General features: G+C 38.2%; 2 protein-coding genes and 1 long non-coding RNA gene across 4 annotated transcripts; 1 reads left to right on the top strand and 2 right to left on the bottom strand.

Moving 5' to 3' along the window:
• Positions 1-2933: 2933 nt before the first annotated feature.
• Positions 2934-7594, bottom strand: spra (sepiapterin reductase a). Of its 2 annotated transcripts, XM_062433978.1 has the most exons (5): positions 6839-7594; positions 5984-6274; positions 3487-5020; positions 3342-3416; positions 2934-3272 (listed from the first exon to the last, which is right to left on the bottom strand). In XM_062433978.1, the coding sequence occupies exons 1-3, from the start codon at positions 7158-7160 to the stop codon at positions 4830-4832; spliced, it is 804 nt and encodes a 267-aa protein (XP_062289962.1). In that variant the 5' UTR covers positions 7161-7594; the 3' UTR covers positions 2934-3272; positions 3342-3416; positions 3487-4829. The 2 variants fall into 2 exon arrangements, with proteins under 2 accessions (XP_062289962.1, XP_062289960.1); XM_062433976.1 differs by having other exon boundaries at positions 3342-5020.
• LOC133994815 (uncharacterized) lies at positions 7209-8217 on the top strand. The gene is made up of 2 exons (XR_009927130.1): positions 7209-7330; positions 7811-8217. It is a non-coding gene; the product is annotated as an uncharacterized LOC133994815 (long non-coding RNA).
• Positions 8218-11535: 3318 nt separating this feature from the next.
• Positions 11536-19436, bottom strand: LOC133994902 (excitatory amino acid transporter 1-like). The gene is made up of 9 exons (XM_062434128.1): positions 19298-19436; positions 19030-19167; positions 16680-16884; positions 16532-16574; positions 14852-15132; positions 14534-14767; positions 13654-13848; positions 13429-13563; positions 11536-11974 (listed from the first exon to the last, which is right to left on the bottom strand). Exons 1-9 carry the CDS (start codon positions 19434-19436, stop codon positions 11764-11766), a joined length of 1581 nt encoding a protein of 526 aa, XP_062290112.1. The 3' UTR covers positions 11536-11763.
• Positions 19437-19933: the final 497 nt, after the last annotated feature.

The following is a 19933-nucleotide window of genomic DNA, read 5'->3' as shown; positions in this document are numbered from 1 at the left end:
ATTGACCACATGGGGGGGATGTGATATGTGCTGTAAACACAACACTGACACATTATCACTTTTTAAGTTAATATGGTGAGCTGCTCCCTAGTGTTTATTTTACACATGGAGCAGACACAGAGTAACACTAGCTATCATTAGACCACATATTTCTGACCAGCTGATGAATATTTACTCTCCCTTTTTAGCTCTGCTTTTATTTTCACCAACTCCAGAGAAACATATCTGGCTCTTTGGCTTATGCACCCTCCCACTTTCTCAAAATGAATGAAAATGATGTTTATGTTTATGTTTCCCAGGAGTGTGGGATGTGAAAACCCATTGGTTCAAGCCCTTGCCAAACAAGTTCACTAAGTTCACTCAATGTCATTTAAACGGGAATAATCTATTTCAGTTAAAATCTTGTGTTTGTAATAACATATTTATTGTACTCATATTATGCAAAGCTTAATATTTTAAACAATTTATTTCAATTCAATTCTTAAACAGTTTGAATCAAGACAGCTTTTTAAAAATGGTAATAAAAATGTGCAATAATACAATTTGGATATCATTTATTAAATTGGTGTCTTTTGTCTCTCCTCCAGTCATCATAATGTGACAAGACGGGACAGGACTTTTTGAGTTGGAAGCACTTTGTAAAGACTAAAGAATAAATGGTGAAAATGTAATTGATGATGGCGATGATTAAGCTGAGCTAAAGCAGGGCTAAATGTTTTGAAGTGTACAGTTAAAAAGGAGCAGTCCACATGTTCTGTATTCATCTAAATGAGACTAATAGTTACAGAAGAAAGAAATCTGCTTTCAGTTTGATGTCAAAAGAGAAATTTAATCTTGTTAAAAAATGTACAATTCAGTGAAAACTGCAGAAAGGACTTGTGACCATTTATAACACAATACTGACATATTGATTATGTACTGTGATCATTTGTACTCAGTTTAATACTCTTGACTAATCTGTTATTCTTTAGGAAAGCTCCTCATTTAAATGGTCTGGAGATCATCCTCTGAGATATTACAGTGTGTTTATAACTTACATTTTCTCTCCATGTTTTGAAGCACCTGTTAAATCAACCCAAAGAAGTGCTGACCAGCAGATGGAGCGTAAATAAAGTAAATAAAAAGAATCATTTTCACATCTCATTTTCCACTCCTGCTTGTTTAAGGAGTACATTGATTGAAGGATCCATTCGCTCATTCCTCTGTTGTCATGCTTCTTCCAGTGAGACGATTGCACCTGTAGCCATGGACCAGTATGACCTGTTGCCACCTCCCTACAGATGACTGTGATGCTGCAGCTGGAGCAGATGATGAAGCAGCAGTCACATCTGCCTCCATGGAAGAACCATCTACTAGCACCTGTACCTGTGTGATGCTGATTCACCTGACCATGGTCCGGTCCCCACAACCGTCAGCTGATGAAGCCACACAGCCTCCACTGTCTCCGATGACGCAGCCTGGCCAGAACCTCTTCAGACTGACCTGTATGAAGCTGATTCTGCTGATGAAGGTCCAGTCACTGCTTCCTCAACCATTGAAGGCTCAGTTACTCCTACAGAGACTGACATAGATGAAGCTGGTCCAGCTGATGAAAGCTCTGATGGAGTCAGAGAACACTTGATGACCACAACACGGAATGTTGCAGACAGCCAATCTGAGGGTTTACACAGACATGGAACTCATTCTAAAGGGTTCACAAAGTTTCAAGCATCACTGTAGCTAGATGTAGGTGAGATTCGCAAGCACTGGAGGAGCACATGAGGTCTGCTTACGAGAGCTGCCAAAGAACTGAACTGAGGAGATGAGCTTAAACAGCCGAGATGACAATCAGAAGGCTTGGCAGGTGACTCTGTAAAAGTAAAGAAGCAACAAAGGGTTGAGTTTATCATTTTAATATATGATCGTGCACTGTTTTGCCTTGTGGAATGTGCTCTTTGCCGTTGTTAAGACGTTGCCTGCTTCTTCATTGCCTTGGTCCATGTCAAGATAAGACAGAAGTTGTGAGTTTTGGGGATGTGTGGATGTAAATGACCGCTGCTTTGACTCTGTAATTGTGTGTATACTGAGGAATGCTCTCACTGTCTACATTAAGGAGTCTGGTGGTTCCTGACATGTGTCGAGATAAAGGCTCGGGGGTCTTGGAAAAGGGCAGGATGTGGTTAAGTGCCAGTTTCCTATGCCGTGGAGATGTGTGACCCTTATGTGACATGACTTTTTGGGTAATAAATATGTATATGTAAATGTATTTCATTCTGGCCATTTGTGATTGGCTATAGTCATAGAGGTTGACATGTTTGACCAATCACAGATCATTCCTTTGTTCCTTATGCAGACCTGCCAACCTTGGAGAAAGTCTTTGAGTACCACTTTATGACAGGAAAAAAGAAAATCGGATCATGTACGTGTGTGCATAGGCTGGCCCATTGCTGCTAGAGACAGTTGAGCTCAATTTAACATGAATGTAAGATTTTTACATTTTTCCTGTATTTCTTAAATTTCTACTCCTAAGAAACAGTCTTACTCTTGTGTCACTGCAAGTGCAACTTCAATTCAACTGAAGATCTCAAAATACACTTTTGCTATTCTCTCCTTATTTATATCAGAATTCTATTATCCCTTAATGAGAGCTACTTTATAGCTGCAAGACAAAGACAATATTTTCCTCTGGGATGTTATCTCCATTCTGGCCTACATGAATATAGATCTTGTCATTTTTGTTGTAGGCTAATTGTATCCTTCTTAATTCACAACATAAAAATCATGCCCCATACTTTTTAAGTGTCATGTAGAAACTCTCACTGCCAGAAGGGGGAGACAAAAATCCCTCACTGTAGATTTAAGAAAATAAATGCATATGGTTATATGGTTATATTTTCGCATCATACTCTCCTTATATGTATAAATGACATGTGTGAAAAGAACAAAAAAATAACTTCAGCTTTCATTGATTTATTTCTATAACGTACAGTATAAGGCAACAAGGTTACACAACTTATTTGGATAAGAGCTTGAGGTAAGCGGTTACAAACTAATCATTTCATACAAATCACATACATTAAGGAATGTGAAAAATATTTGTATAGAAAAACAAAAACTTAACTTAACATAATTTAATGTTTACTCATTAACTACACACAGATATCACATTAAGGCACCTTAAAAGTACAACCTCCATACTTCACTATAGTCAGAAATGATACAGAACAGAACCAGAACATTCATCACAATAACAACATTCACTAAATGAAGAACTCATTAACTGAACTAACTAACTTGAACTAACTAAAGGATGGATATAACATGAAATCACTCAAACAGTGAAAACACAGATTCAGTTTCACAGGTCTGGTCACATCAAAATGAAATGGGTGGGTAAGGGTTAGGGGTCTCATGGTATCTACCTGATGCATGGTGGTCTATGTATGTCTCATGAAGTTGGAGAGGTTTTCTATTCTTTCAATTTTTATGAACAAATGTAAGTCAAACATGAGGCTGAATATCAAAGGTTCTACACAGTTGATATGTTCTGAGGTGTCTTGTGTTCCATTCATTGTTCACTTTGAGTTAAACCCAGCAACTCTGCAGTCTTGGCAATGCTCAGACCAGCCCTCATGTGTCCCACCATCATGTCTTTTTCAAATCATCTTTTCAAAACCTCTAACAATTCTAACTTTAGGAACTAGATGCTTATATTAAAATCATCACACACACACTACACAAGTAACCAGGTTACATGCAGCTTCTTACAGGAAGCTGATTTCTTGCTATTTTGACAGTAAACCTGTTTTTTATCACTGGGATATGGGATCAGAGAACCCTGATTTCCCCAGCTAGATTTATTTTGGGTAACGCTGATTTATTTTCCGTATATAATATAATGGAGGTAGAGCAGTCATCCACTAATCGGAAGATCGGCAGTTTGATTCCCGGCTCAAGTCCACATGTTGATGTGTCCTTGGGCAAGTTACTGTATAAATGTGTGTGAATGGGTGAATGTGACATGTAGTGTAAAAGCGCTTTAAGTGGTTGAAGGACTAGAAAAGTGCTATATGAGTAATTAATTGACCATTTACCATAATCATAACAAGGTTTCTAATAGGCTTTTGACTTGTATGCAGGTGCATGACAATACTTTAGCCAAAATGTCTGTGATGGCAACAGGATGAAAGAGCATAGTGATGCATTCCATCCAAAGTCTGTTCAGTGTATTTTCTTACCACATGCTGCTCTGGTTGGTTACCACACTGATCAATCATACAATGTCATGACTGATCAATTATTGTTAGATCCTGACTCGTATGTGTTATTACAACATAGAGGAGTATGTTGTGTGATGTGGCGCCTCTGCCCTTTCCCCTGAAGGTTAATAAAACAACAAACTGTCTTCACACAACTAAAATTGTTCCATTTTTAGTATAATATTTTAACACGTCGCAATACTGTAAATATCATGATGTGACAAATCTTTTATTTCGGGTTAATATGTCACACTGCACTGTAACTTTTTATTCTCTTGTCTTATGCTATTTTAGCTTCATTTCATATCTAATATAACACTTTTAATCATATTTAAATGTCTTATATTGGTATTATTCATGAATGATATGGATTTATTGGTTTCGTGTCATCACTAGATGTGATGGATGGAATGTTATGAATGTTAAATTGATGAACGTGGCTTTAAAACTTTACACTGTCATATTGGTTGGTTCAACAAGGCTCCACCTGCAAGGGTTAAGACTGGCAGTGTTAAGTATAAATGAAAAGACTATCAATTAAAATCAAGGCACACATATGTAAATAATCTGGTCCTAAGCTAAATGTCGTGTCTATATGTCATAGACATCGATGTGAGCTCCTGATGTGTATTTGTCCTCCAGCAGCAGCTTCATCAGCTTAGCACAGGACGCCTCACAGGTGAGCACCTGGCCCTGAGAAAAACCGTCCGAGAGAGACTTCCTGACGTTGGGATCAGCTGTTTTGGATCTGGCCACCAAATGCATGTCTGTATCCAAAGGTCCTGGTTAAATACAGAAGACAGGAAATAAGTGAGATAGGAGAAAATAATGGTTGCAGTAGACAGAATAAAAGACAAACTGAAAAGTCTGCAAATATTTGTGATGGAAATATTGAGAAATACCCAGAACAATTCCTATACAGAGACCCAACGCAGTGGAAATTAAAATAAATAAGAAATAAGTAAACAAGACATTATGAAATGATGTATATATAAATGTAAAACTAATCATGATATCTAGTTTCATTCTTATGTTTATTAACAATAGTTTTGGGGGCTATTTTTATATGTCTTTTCTGAAAGTCTGTTTAGATTTAACAATGACATTTTCACCAATAGCCATTCTATTTAATAATTATAATCATCATAAATAATGTGATATATTATCACTAACATTACATTTGTAAATAAATATATATTGAACAGTAGAGTTTCAATTTGATTTCATTTTTTCCATTGATGGATTAATTTGTATAATATCTTATTAACATTTCTATATTACAATAAAATAGCTATCATTGAATTGCTTTTCATTTGATGGCTTATTTCATTTTAGTGATTTGATTTATACTAGTTAGGTGTTTTAAAAATAATAGTTCAAATATCAATTACTTAACTGCTCAATAATTTGAAACACTTATTTACTGATCTGCCAGGTTTTCTTATTGAGCCTGTGTTATTATTTTACTAATAATAAGTAACTTATAAACAGATGGTTACCTCTTGCATGGCTCTTTGCATCCTCCGTATTTTCTCAACCTTTGTAAGAGTTTGAAATTTTGAGTATTTCAAGGTAGTTTTTAAGGATGTTTTAATTTCAAAAAGGTAGAAGTGACTAAATGTAGAAAATGAAATAATGCTGCATGTGAAAACTGACTTTACCAGTCTGATCCAGGATTGTTATGTTTCATTCTGATTAATTCAGTTTCTGTCTAACTGGTTGGACTTGTTGGGCAGTTCCCCCACCTGGAGCGTAGCTGAGCACCCGGACATCTGGCTCCTCTTCTGCCAGCACCTTGAACATCATATCTCTGGCAGCCTTGCCTGTGCAGTACAGCACCCAGGAGCTGAAAGGCTGCAGGGCGCACAGTGAGGAGATGTTGACCACGGTGCGCCTCAGACCTGGACGCTGTGGAAAAGCCTGCAGCACGTTGGCCGTCAGGCACAGAGAGGAGCTCACATTGAGAGATAAGTAGGAATCCACCTCAGCCATGTTGGTGAAGCTTCTGGTGTAGCGGGACACATCACCTAGAGAGGCTGAGAGGAGACAGATGAAGGTGTTAGTATTGCCATCATCTAATACCACTGCAGCAAGAAGTCTAACCACACATCAATAAAGCCATTGTCCTGCTGAGGTATATCTTACATGTATGTCATACATAACTGTCACTGTTCCATGCTGACTGTCCAGACCAATGTTGTGCTGAGCTTGTTATTGTGTTTACTGTCTATAAGAACTCAATAAACATACTTGAGGAATAAAATAAAGATATTATTATGTGTCTTAATGTGTAAAATAATAAATAATTACAGGTTTCAAATAATAGTGGAGTTAAGATGTACAATATTTCTCTGAATTGTGAGTGTCATAAAACTATATACTCTATGTATATTATATATATATTTTTTATACCTCAAGCTTAAGTGCCTTTAAATGTATTTTTACTGTAGGCTACTTATTTACATTCTACCAGCTGATTTTAACTCTAGGCAAATAAAAACAGACTGAAGGAGTGGAATCAGCTGTGTTACTGTTGCACAATGACAGCCAGACTTTGTTCTTAACTTTAACACACATTGGTGCAACAGGTTTCAACTCACCGGCGTTGTTGACCAGACAAACATGATCTATGTCCTCAGAAGAAACCTCTTTAGCTGATTTGATTACGCTCTCCAGTCCTTCCATCAGCCCCAGATCTGCCACCACACACTGAACCACCATGCCCGCTCTGCCTGCCTCCGACTCGGCCAGCTCCGTCTGCAGAGCCCGCAGGTCGTCACCGGAGCGGGCCACCAAGACGAGCGCCGACCCTGGCTTCACCAGCCGGGATATCTCCCTCGCTGCAGTCCGGCCAAAGCCTCTGGAGGCCCCGGTGATGATGCACAGCGCTCGGCCCAGGTTTCCACTGTCAGAGGACTGCATAGTGGTGGAGGTAGAGAGAGAGAGAGAGAGAGAAAGAGAGAGAGAAATAAAGAGAGATGTGGTGAAAGTGTTCTGCAGAGAGAGATGTCTCTTCGAAGGCTGCACACCATTCTTCTTCTGCCAGCTGATTGGAGACGCTCAGCAGCCTGTTGCCTTATCGCCACCTACCGGTAACATTGTGACTCACAGGCATCACTACAACATCTCATTATGTAGTATAGACTCTGGAAGCGCACTGCATGTATTGAAGAATATAAATAAAAGAAGAATATCAGTAAATGAATAAACAAACAAACGAACAAACAAACAAACAAATAAATAAAATTCTCAATGATCATGACTGAGCATATCTGCCTTTCATATCTCATATAAGACACAAAGCCACTATTATGAGAAACATCTGGCATCTTTTTCTTCTTCGGTGAATGCAGTGCACTTGCGCGTATTTTGTTAAAAAAAAAAAAAAAAAAACACAATCTAAAGAGCCATGTAATCTCAGTTTGTTGCCTTCAACCCCCACACCAGACACGTTTTAATACATTTGAAATGCTCTGCTTTGAATTATATTGTGTGTCTGATTTGTTTTTCCCATAAAATCTTCAGTTACCTGGTTACATATTTTTAAATGACGTCTACTTTCTCTCTCTGAGCATCTACAGTCTGGAAACTGCTGGACTAATGAGATAATGCAGAGTTGCTGAGTATGCAGGTCGTGATCCACAGAAGCAGGTGTCTGAGGACATCTAGTGGACAGGTGTGGTATCACAGTGTCCCTGTCTCATAGTATATAATAGTATACAGTAGATAATACACAGTAGGTAGTTTATATTGTTATAGTCATTTTGTAGCTGGCATACAAGAAATAAATACTTCTTTAGAACTAACAGGATATTATGCAATCTATATATTTTTTCAACATACCGCAATCAAACTGCTACTTTAGAATGCCAGGCTTCCAACTATACACACATAATAAGTCAAATGTTTTTCAAAATATGATCCTAATAGACTATTTTTGTTGTTTCTCCAAAATCTTTTGCCATCATACTGGAATTTTTTTTTTTTAAAAAGAAGACTTTTTGCATAGTTTTATTTCTCCCTGCAGAGTCCAAGCACCAAAGACTTTTGACAATATTTAATCATCGATATAATCTGTATAATAAACATCGGCTTTTGCTTTATTCGCTGGTCTCTCCTGATTGACATGAATAACAGCATTCTTATTATTTGAAAATGAATCTGTGTCAATGTACTGTTTGATTCCAGCTATAAGTAGCAGGAACAAGGGTTTTGATATGGTATGTCCAGCCTTTTTTTTTTTTTTTTACAATATTAGATTACATTTTATCATAGCTGTTGAACCCAAACAGTACATTTTACACACCTATCTTAAAGTCAAAGACTATGTTTGCAGCAATGGGACTTGTTATATCTGTCAATAGACAATCTGGGAAAGTAATTAAAGAGTGTTTGGGATTATTGGAGTACATTCCCATACATGTTAATCATTTAAAGTAGCCTTTAAGAAACAAGTTCAGAAAAGAGACAAAGGATATTGTGTGTCTTTCCTACAGCAAGTGATATCAATTCATATACATGTAGCTACATTTGATGTACATGTGACTTCATCTTCATAATCTACAGACTCTGTGACAATCTCTTCAAAAGAAATGTGGAACTGTCAGTGTAGGCTGTATAGGAGAGCATAATAACTTTACACACATACAGTAATAATGGCTAGATACCACCAGGATTAAGTGAGAGTCTTTGTTGAGTGAGTTGTTTGGTTGATGTGTAATGAAACTACTTCTCAACACTAAATGTAACTGAACACACAAAACCAGCTGACTCAGAAATGGTTGACTGTATGGATGGCTGCATGCCTATTAAGACATAAACGGATTAAGATCAACATTACAGTTGAATAACAGTCCTTAGTTGTGTGAATGAGGTTTACTGTGTTGTCTGTGTAGCTGTAAAACCTAAAAAAAACCCCTCATCAACACCGTTTTCTGCTGTGATCAGTGACCAGACACTGCAGACATGCTACATTATGGCTTCTCGTGTGTCCAAAAAATGAACCAGTACCATTAGCATTCGGTAAATCTAATATTAGAAAACTTGTTTCCAGCCACAGAGTCACAGTGGTTTAGTTGAAGGGAATCATAGCTACAAGGTAAGAGTGTGCTCAGTACAGATGGTGTAGTTTTCCACTTTCCTTAAAAAAAAAGAAAAAAAGTCATGGACATGGATTAGACATGTAGTTGACCCTGTGTGGATGCATGGGTACACATTGTTCCCAAGCTGCATAACATTATAGCGTGAAGTAACAATGACATTTTAAATTATTATCAAAATGAAAATACAGCTGTAAATTCTCTGAATGACCCTTTAAAACAGAGTTAGGTAAAGACAATGTAGTTGTTTATTAGTGACTTTGATTTATAAAAAGAATCTACAACAAGCTGACATCACCTTATAGCCGGTAAGGCTAACATGTGAGCAGCAGTCAAATATATATTATAATATTAGAACCCCATCCAAGTCATGTTTCTGCACTGTAAGGTCAAAGGTCAAAATTCACTAATTCAAATCTCTGTCACCTTTAGTACTCTCCTTTGATCTGACATCTATTTGACTTTGTTCACCTGCTTGTTTCTAACTTTGGCTGCTATTTAGTGTGGCGTGTATGTGAGACATGTATGTGAGTTGAACAGCTGCCTGCTGCTAGAAATAGGCTGAACCATAGAGCAATCGGTTGATACAATTCAGTGGGGTTATCACTGCAAGCAACACATTTCAATAATACATGTAGTAATTTGCGTCACTGTTAACATAAAGATGTTGATTAGTTTAATGCTGATTTACATCCCGACATTAACATTATGTATGGCACTTTTAAGATGCACATTTCGTCCTGTTACTTTCAGCATCGCTCATAGTCTTGGTGAGGTCTGTGTACATGATTACTGTACTTACTGACAATGTACATTATGAATGTACAGCCACAGATGAGAGTGAGGTGATGGAGAGAATACAACCTGTTTATGCTGGAGCTGAAACAGTGTTTAAAAGTTAAGACGATGATAGATGATATTCTATTTTTCTATTACAATCCACAAATTATACAAAAAGACCAAAACCAACAATGTGTTAATACTGTTTTTCCCACTCTGTTTGTGGCACTCAGCCACCAGCCCATTTGTTCCTACTGAAGACATACATCTTTTAAAAGCAGTTCAACATATAGTTTCACTTTTAGAAAAGATTCAGTCATTTTCTAAAACAGCTGGTCACTGTAGTTTTACTTAAACAGGAGGAAATGTAGTGCATTTGTTTTGGGGACTATTTCCAGAGGCGGATTAATACACATTTGGTGCTCTAGTAAGTATTTACAGCAGCGAGACGGTTTTTGTGTGACTTATCCTTTAAATTCAAAGCTAATATCTTCAGGACAAGTTGTCCTTGTAGGCAGCGTGGTTGGTCCCTGGTGCTTCTCAGCTTCTCTGGTGTCTGTCTCTCTCAGCACTTGAGGGCTTTTCTGTTAAGGAGGACATGGCACGAATAAAAAAAATGGTGCCATCCATGGACAAATTCATGCACATAACCATCCCACAGCTGGGTACAGCCCAAAGTGATGCTGCCCTTGAATATTCCAGCACGTAAAGGATGATAGATAAATAAATGCAGCTTTATTTGGAACACCAAGCTACAGATACCTCACTATAATGACGCCCTGGCAATTAAATAAAGAGACAGACAGGAAAGGTTTTTTTTTTTTCTGTTTATTTCACTGAAGTATTAATAAACAAAAACTAATATAACCATTTTCACAAAAAGTTATTGGATTCCAGTCAAGTCTTGAATATCTGTTTCACACCTTCATAATGAAATCATATAGACTTTAATGTGTATTCATCGTACAGCATTCACGTGTCTCATATCTAAATGAGCGGTATTGGTAAAAAATTCAGCAGGTCACACACACAGTCAGAATGTGAACGCGCACACACGCATTTGCAGTGCTAGATGTGTGAGTTGTGATGTTTAACTGAAACATAACAATCCTAAAAATGTCTACTATGCCTGTAATAACAGCACATCATATCTGGGGGATCATATAGAAATATAACTCTGCAGTTAAAATTTGAATTTAAGTAGAGTTAATTGTAAAATACTGAATATGTGATTTATTAAGATATCAATGATATCTTTAACAGCAGCCAGTTCCCTCATTATGCCATGCATGACTGTATGGAACAAAACACTCACTTCAGTTTATAAATCTTCATTCTTACATGAGGGTAATATGAAGTTACATGTAATTTCATTTTTCATTAAAGTAGTAAACAAAACAAAAACTACCAGTCCTATTTGAAACAAGTAACAGATGCATATATTAAAGCGTGAGATCTTTGTAATTTTGAAGAGGAATGTAAGAAACTCATCACTTTCTAGGACATGACAATAAAGGAATGTTAACACATTCAAAGTGTGTGAAATAACGCTAATAATAATTGACAATAACATCTCACAAAAACTCCCCACAGCAGCTGTAAGTGATTGTGTGTGTTAACAGATGTAGCTGGTGCTGAGGGTTAAACTACATGTTGGATTCACTGTGAGCACGTTTGTCATTTTCAAAATCACTATCCTGTGAGATGAGCTTGTAAGGTTTCTTCCTCTCCTTCTCCTCCAGCACAGAGTTTCCCATCTCCACGTCTTTGCTGCGGAGCTCGTGTCGAGACAGGAACTCCACAATGCCGGCTCCGATTGAATCCCCCAAAACATTGGCCGTGGTGCGCAGACGGTCCCTTTACCCCAAAGATAGAGAGCATTTTAGAGGGCAAAACACACATGTACTGTAATCTCATCTATATGTATGGATAGCATTACAAAGTTAAGTGGTTTGGGGTTTAGAGGCAGGAGAAACAAACTGTGAACATATCAACATATCATCAGCATATTATCACAATTTAAGTTGAACTTTCTAGATGCAGCAGTTACAGAGGAACATTATCCTTCATTAGGAGTTGTTTTTCTGTCCACCTGGTGAATGTAAGTCCAGTGTTCACTCTCCTGTAGCTCTGCATTGTTCTCTCCTGAGGGAAATATCTATCTCTTTATTTATTTTTTTGGTTATTTTTTGGCTTTTGCCCTTATTTAACATTCAGTACCGAAAGAGACAGGAAACACAGGGAGAGAGAGGGATATTACCAGAGGTCTAATAGTGAGCCGAAATTCTGACATCACCCACAGCTGTTCCACCTTCTGTAATTCAATGCACTAGATCTTTGAGCAATTATTTCATTGGTCTTTCTGAAAAAACTAAACATATTGCTGGGGTTTACCCATATTCTAAGATCATATGTGTTTCTGTTATAGGACTAACTGTAGTGGAAGCTGAAACCTTAGTAATCTTAGCAAAGTCAAAGCAATATTTCAACATTTTGGGAAATATTCTCATTTGCTTTCTTGCAGAGAGTTAGATTAAAAGATGGACACCACTCTCATGCCTATACATTAAATATGATGCTACTGCAGGTAGCCGATTAGCTTAGCTTAGCATAAAGATTGGAAGCAAGAGGAAACTAGCTAGCCAGGTTCTGTTAAAAGGTTTAAAAAAAAACATTCAATCTGAACAAAAAAAAAGAGTAAAACAACAACTGGACAACGACTGGTCAATGTGTCAATGCATGACTTTTTGCAATGAGGGCTGTGTCCAGACTTTATAAAATTGAAAAATTGATTTTGTGTTAGTAGCCTAATGTTTTTTTCTGAAACATCCCTCAGCTATAGAACATACAGATTTTTATTTGTTATATGCTGTACTTTATTCTCTTCAGTGTAAGAAGTGCCTTTCTTCACAGGCTTTGGCAGATATTCATATTTGGTCCATCCTAGTTAAAGGAGAGAAGGGTTTCTTCTTATTACCCCAGTTAGCTGAGTAATTTCTGGGAAGGGTATTCTAATTGAAATGATTAATTTGGGAAACCTAATTATGTTTCTATGTTAAAACTCATTGCAGAAAATATTCAATACAAAAGGGAAGATGTAGAACAAGACCCCTGGGAGAGAGGAGAAGTGTGTCATTAGGTGGTAGTAGATAAGAAGCTGCTTTTGACCTTTAAAATGACAAAGATGATTGATATAGAGATGTGAGGTACAGTCAGAGCACTTTGCAGAACATACACCATCATACACTTGTGTTTGATGGACGTTATACTGAACTATTGTTTACAGGTTCATGACACAAGAAGCTACTCACAGGAACCAATCAACTGCAATGATGAGTGTGATGTCATCAGTAGGAAGTCCAACAGAGGTCAGTACAATCACCATGGTGACCAGGCCAGCCTGAGGGATGCCAGCAGCTCCAATACTAGCTGCAGTTGCTGTAATACTTGATTGAGGAAAAACATGGAGACAAATGAAACAATGGCTTCCCCTTGATAAACCACAGCTGTTAATCTCCTCTTTTGTTAGGTCCTACCTGATGGTAATGATCTGACCGAAGTTCATCTCCACGTTATTGACCTGGGCAATGAAGATGGCTGCCAGTGCTTCATACAGAGCTGTTCCGTCCATGTTGATGGTGGCACCCACAGGCAGCACAAAACGAGTGATTCGCTTATCAATTTTGTTGTTCTCCTCCAGGCATTTAAAAGTGACAGGGAGGGTGGCTGAGCTGGGAGATGAAGGAATAGAAGCAAGTTAAAAAAAACAGTGTGAAGACAGGGTTAGGATCCTTGAGGTCTTCTGTGTTTTAATCCTTATAAAACCTTTTTTTAAAGATATTTTAAATTCTGGATTGTTTACATCCATATTTACTTGCTAGAAGTATTTTTCTTCATGAATTTTATTGGTGCTGCATTTCTTAGAGCATTGCTCTGACTAACTCTTGATCATTGAAACAGTGTAAAAGTGACAGAATTGCTCACTTCCGTGCATGTGCTTCCTACAAACAAAAAACCTTCTTAAAAACATTGCTTTACAACGCTACTAGTGGTCAACACAGGGTGCCTATAAGGTCAGGGTATGCTTGAAACAAATACGGTTCTACAAATTTCAATCTGACCACATCTAAAGACGAAAGTGTTAACAGTTTAGTGGTTCCGAATGGCCATACTTGAAGGCAGGGCAATAAGCTAGCCATTATAGACAAGGTCATAATGTTATAAATCATCAACACTTTCATATCATCTATCCTGAAAAGTATTCAAAGTGTTCCCACCTGCCTTCACCTATCTTTGTGCTAAAAACTAGCCTAGATACTCATTTAACTTTGAGTTTCACTAGGACGCTAGCTAGACTGTTGGAGCGAATATCAGCAATTCATTTGTGGATCCTTGATAGTAGCGCTCATGACTCACCTGGAGGACGTCCCCAGGGCTGTTACCAGAGCTTGCAGAATCCCGGCAATGAAAATAAAGGGGTTCTGCCGAGTGATGACAAAATACAGGGTGGGAAGAATAACAACGCCATGGATCAATAAGCCAATGATAACCGTGATGGTGTACATGCCCAGCTGGCCACCCATCTGTGTCAGATCATCCATCTCCACAATCTTTCCCGCAATTAGGAACAGGATGCCAATAGGAGCATACCTGAGAGGAGAGGAACAAGTTAAGATAAGTGTGATGGTAGTATGTTCAACAGGAAACACCTCCAACTGAAAAGTAAAGTTTTACCACATGATGATGGAAACTAGGCGCATGATAGCTTCATTGAGGCTGTCGAAGAAATCCCTCAAGATCTGGCCCTGCTCCTTCATATTGCCAATTATTAGACCGAAGAACATAGAGAAGACCACCAGCCCGAGGGCGTTGACCCCGTTCACTTGACCCGGCACTGGTATCACTTCTTCCCTGGTGATCTCCATGACCTCCTGGGTGCCATTGGTTGAGTTGAAGAGGGTGTCATTCACTGTCACCGTCACATGGACTGTTCGCTTTCCATATTTGGTTTTGAACTAAAGAATAAAGGAATTTGAGGATCAGGGTAACACCATAGGAGTTTGATAGAGCTGAAACAGACTACCAATCTTAACTTTCAGAATCAGAATCAATACTTTGAGTTACATTAGTGTTTCATCAATGTTCTCCTGTCTCAACCTTACAAATGGGGACTGGGGAAAAAGTTTCCTGGTAGTTTAATTGCTACCTTGACTTTTTGTCTTGTGGCTCCATCAGGTCAAATTTCCCCTTGACCTTTGGTCAATGAAAATGAATCACTCGATTTTTGTAAAGTTTGCTTCAGTTGTTTCCGTGGATGACTCACGATTTTTTGGGTGACACAATTTCCTCAAGCACCATTCTCAGATTAGCTTCCTCTTTGTTCATTAGAGATTGAAAGTGAATGGCTGGAATAATTTGAAAGTTGCTTTGGATATTCATGTGCAAATTTTTACTGAGTTTGGGTTTGGGCCGAAAATAGGCATTAATGATTACATTGCATATTAATTTGGTCCATGTATTTGAATATTGAAAGTGCAAAACAGTAGCAGTATGTTGATTGTAAATAGTGAGCTACATTGTCCTATTCAATATAGGCTAGCTCGTGACATTTGTCACAACCATGACATGCTCGTTGCCAGAGTTTGTGACTCGTGACATTATTGAAGTTGGCTAGCCATCCATTGCCTGCCTTTTTTGGGGGTTTCTTAGGTTGCAGTGCATTTCTCTCAGGGACATCGTACAAATTACTAAGTGTAATATAAAAAGTGAGCTTCATACTTGTACTAGCATCTAGACAAAATGTCAGCTTGGCACATTTGATATGTCATGATCAAATATTATCAGTTTCTTTTCCTCCTTTTTGGCTGGTTGGTAATGGGTGGCACTTCAATTAAGCCAATGGCCCAAGTGTGATTATTTTGATGCTGAACTATCATGAGATCAAGAGAAAAAGAAAGAGATCTTACACCTGAGCATCCTTTGTCTGTTGCCCTGACAACTGAAAGCTGACTACCTCCAGCTTTTTTTCTGTTTTGGACCAACGACCAACAGCAAAACTTGAACAAGACCATTTTACTAATGTCATCTTGGCTGGCTGCTCATGGGGAGCTCTCAGTTCCAGCTAGCCACTGTTGCTGACCAGAGGTTAGCCCCATGCAACTGTCAGGCAGCATTCACTTTCTTTGTTGTACTCCACAACTCTAGAGAATGTGTTAGAGAATGAACTAGACATGCCAGGAGCCAAAATGGTCATTATCATAACACTAAGGAATCGAACTGTCAGTATGTTAGTTTCATTGTGGGATGTAATGAACATTACAGGGACTACGGGCTGCTAACTAAAATGTTTCCTGTTTTAAGAAATAATGGATACAAAGTACTGCAAATATAGTAAATGTTCATTAAAAAGCTCACCTGCTGTGTGCAGGCTTGGACCAAGTTTGGTGGAAACATATTTCTGAAATGAGAAATGACACTGTGGTGTTAGAGGAATCTTAAACGTTCTAAATATCATTGTTCCACAGTCCCACTAATATTTTACTCTCTGACTTATGTAGGCTACCTGATCAGATCTAAGAAGGCATCAGCAGGACTGACTTGCTGTATCGTCTGCTGCTTTCCAAACTCTTCTTTAGATCCTTTTCCTGGGTGGATGATGAGGACGACTATGATACCGATGAAGACTGCAATAAAGGTGGTGGTCATGTAGTAAATTACGGCTCTCATGCCCATCTTTCCTGAGGCTTTGCTGTCCAAAGCTGCCATTCCTAGTGGACAGACAGGGAGGAAACACACAAGACGTGGACAAGACAAGTTTTTAACAAACAAGAACACCATATGGTGAAGCTTTCTCAAACTAGCATGTCAATTCTATGTATAAATGAGTAAGCAGTAATAATAGGTACTTCTTCCTATTACTCATGCTTACATGTGATACTCATTTCCCAGAAGGTCGTCATTACAAAGGTTGCAGACTCTCTGACTTCTGTCCAGGCTTTATATCTTCCAGTGACCTTTGGGATTCTGGTGTGACTAGCTCAAAGGTTATAAATAGTCTGTCTGTGATTTTAGTTTTCATACAGTTTCAAATTTAAATTCATTTTTAAATCCAATGAAAATATAACACACCGACATCCCTTTGGAGCTGGCTTTGCCACTTATATATAAACTCTATCTTCAAACTCAACAGTAATTGCTCAACAGTAGTTTCAACCAGCTGCTGTTGTTATAAGACAACCCACAGTCATGTAGTATCTGCTTTACCTGCACCAGAGATGTACAAGTTAAGTAAATAGTGTTAGTTCATTGCCTTTATTTTCTAACAGCCTCTGCCGAGAGCCGATAATTCTCTTTCGTACAACACAAATATTCACAATTCACATTTTGGTCGAAGCCTAAACATATATGACAGTTAATAGATGTATAACATCTTCAAACCAAATGACAAGAAAAGGTTTGAAAGAGCAACTCCATGCTAAATCAACAGAGGAAAAGTGTAGTTGCACTGACCTCTGTTATATGATTGTACTATACTGCTTTGTAAAGGGAAGAAGAAAGAGCATGCAGGAGGCACTAGATGCTGCACAAGCATAATTTTTCCACCTGATCGCAGAGACTGTGTTAAAAAATGACCAAGTTCCTTTTTGACCTCGTAGAAGGTCTCAGGAGGTTGGTCTGGGTAATACACATCAGATCCTCTCCGGTCTTGCTGGCATATGACACAGATATTATAGAGACAGTGCTCTTGCTGGTTGGATTCCCATCTTGAATTTATACGTTACAAATGCTACATAAGCATCTCCTTATTTGACCATCTGTTCATTTTAATAGCCCTAACTGATTGGTAGACGATGGATCAATGCCCAAAATTCTTGAATAGAAGTGAGGAAGGTCTGAAAGACACATTTTTGGTGTCTATGGTTTCAAAAGTAAAAGGCTTGCTTATTTTCTGTATAGGTGATGGTATGGATGACAGGCAGCTGCAGTATCTCTGAGGATGTGCCCTTCTGGTTGAACAGACAGAGTTGGCTGAATCATGAAAGTTCATTCTTTAACTTGGAAATAGTCATTTTAGGATTGTTTGGTCAAATAAATATTTTCAATGTCAAGAATGAACTGTAAATATATTGTAAAAACTGTAACGGCCAATCAACATAGAGAATCATTTAATTAATCCAAAATGACAATTAAGTCACCACAGGACCATCCGTGTTTTGTGAACGGATGCATCAGTAGCTCCTATCTGACGCTCACATTTTACATTTTATATTGATTCCCAGTAAAATCTGTATCATGATGGGTCCTCTAAAAGTTTAGTTTTGATTATGATTATATTTTAGAGTGTGACCTGTTCAGATTGGTATTCGATTTTGGCCATAAAACATAATGTATCACAAAATATTGAATCTCATACATATATCAGAATTGAGTATTAAAGCTTGTTGGATGAGTGTAGCTGAAACCAGTTCACAGGAGTTGTACCTTTCAGAGCTACTTTGTCTGTAGAGCTGCAATAATAAGTTGATTCATTGATTCGTTTTTTTGTCAGAAAATTACTCAAAAACTATTTTGATAATAATAAAAAAATAAGATGTCAAAATTCTCTTGTTCCAGCTTCTTCAGTGTAAATATTTTCTGGTTTCTTTGACTGAATATCTTTGGGTTGTGGACTGTTGGTTGGGACAAAACAAGACATTTCAGGTTGCGTCTTGGGTTTCGCGAAACAGTGAGTGACTTTTCCTCCATTGTATCGTTAGTAGCACCCAAAATATCCTATCATGTTCATATGAAATGAACATAAAACACTACTGAAAAGAAATGGAATCCAAACAAAATGAAATGAAAACGATATGAAATCTGGTATCCATTGTATGCGTAGTTACATTTCTGACATAAAGTGTGACATTTTGTACCTGTTATTAAACTGGAGATCAGTAAGGGCAGCACAAGCATCTGAAGCATTCTCATCAACAGCTCTCCAGGGAAAGAGAAGTACTTCACTTCTCGATAGGTCATCTTATGAGGACGCAACGCAAATCCCAGAATAATACCTGCAAGGAGAAGGACAGTGCGGGCCTGTGCATTATGTGTATGTGTCTCTGTTGAGCTGGCATGACTCTGACTCTGAATGAAGTCTTAGACATTTTTTTTCATTTAGCTGGTAGAGGCATACATACACACCTGCAACAACTGCCGCAACCGTGAAGAGCACAAAGGCATTCTTTTTGAGGAAAGCGTGGATGTCCTCTTTAGAAATTTCCTCCACTTTCCTCTTGGCCTTCATGGTGCGTATGTGAATGCTTTCCCTGAAACGCTGCATCCTGCTGTAGTAAGCCAAAAATATTTCCGTTACTGTAGATGGAAGGTGTGAAGACCTACCAGCAGGTTGGTAAATCCAAGTCCAGCTCTAGTGGCTGCAGTATTTAACCAAGGATGTTATGTTTTTTAAAGGACAGGTTTAGAGCTCTTACAAGTCTGCTTTTATACATTTCTCATACTGTATTGGAAGGGTTATTGGTTGCTCTAATAGAGCTTCCTGTCTTTACTGGCGGTGAAGTGATTACTTCCTAGCATCACTTCATCTTCGCTCTTTGTGTGTTACCCCACACAGCTTCTTTGCTGAGCTGGTGTAGAGACACTTCATGGTAGTCATGGTTTGACTTACTGCTCTGGAAAGTTATCATTTGATTAACGTATGTCTTTGAGCACTGTGCATTCCCAGATGCTGCAACAAGTTGAGCCAGTTGAGCCAGGGTCAACTTTTTGACAGATGACTCTACATTTTTTGTCAAGAAACAGTGTCAAGAAAGTGGCGAC

The sequence above is a fragment of the Scomber scombrus genome, chromosome 15 (assembly GCF_963691925.1).
Source record: "Scomber scombrus chromosome 15, fScoSco1.1, whole genome shotgun sequence".
In the NCBI taxonomy this organism is placed as follows: domain Eukaryota; kingdom Metazoa; phylum Chordata; class Actinopteri; order Scombriformes; family Scombridae; genus Scomber; species Scomber scombrus.
This window is presented reverse-complemented; position numbering and strand designations above follow the sequence as displayed.

Coding starts and splice junctions, on each gene's coding strand:
- spra (XM_062433976.1), bottom strand. CDS start 7,160: ATGCAGTCCTCTGACAGTGGAAACCTGGGCCGAGCGCTGTGCATCATC. Junction 6,275..6,838: donor TTGTCTGGTCAACAACGCCG/GTGAGTTGAAAC, acceptor GTCTCCTCTCAG/CCTCTCTAGGTGATGTGTCC. Junction 5,021..5,983: donor GGTGCTCAGCTACGCTCCAG/GTGGGGGAACTG, acceptor GTATTTAACCAG/GACCTTTGGATACAGACATG.
- LOC133994902 (XM_062434128.1), bottom strand. CDS start 19,436: ATGCAGCGTTTCAGGGAAAGCATTCACATACGCACCATGAAGGCCAAG. Junction 13,849..14,533: donor GCCCTGGGGACGTCCTCCAG/GTGAGTCATGAG, acceptor TTCATCTCCCAG/CTCAGCCACCCTCCCTGTCA. Junction 11,975..13,428: donor ATTGCAGTTGATTGGTTCCT/GTGAGTAGCTTC, acceptor TTTGGGGTAAAG/GGACCGTCTGCGCACCACGG.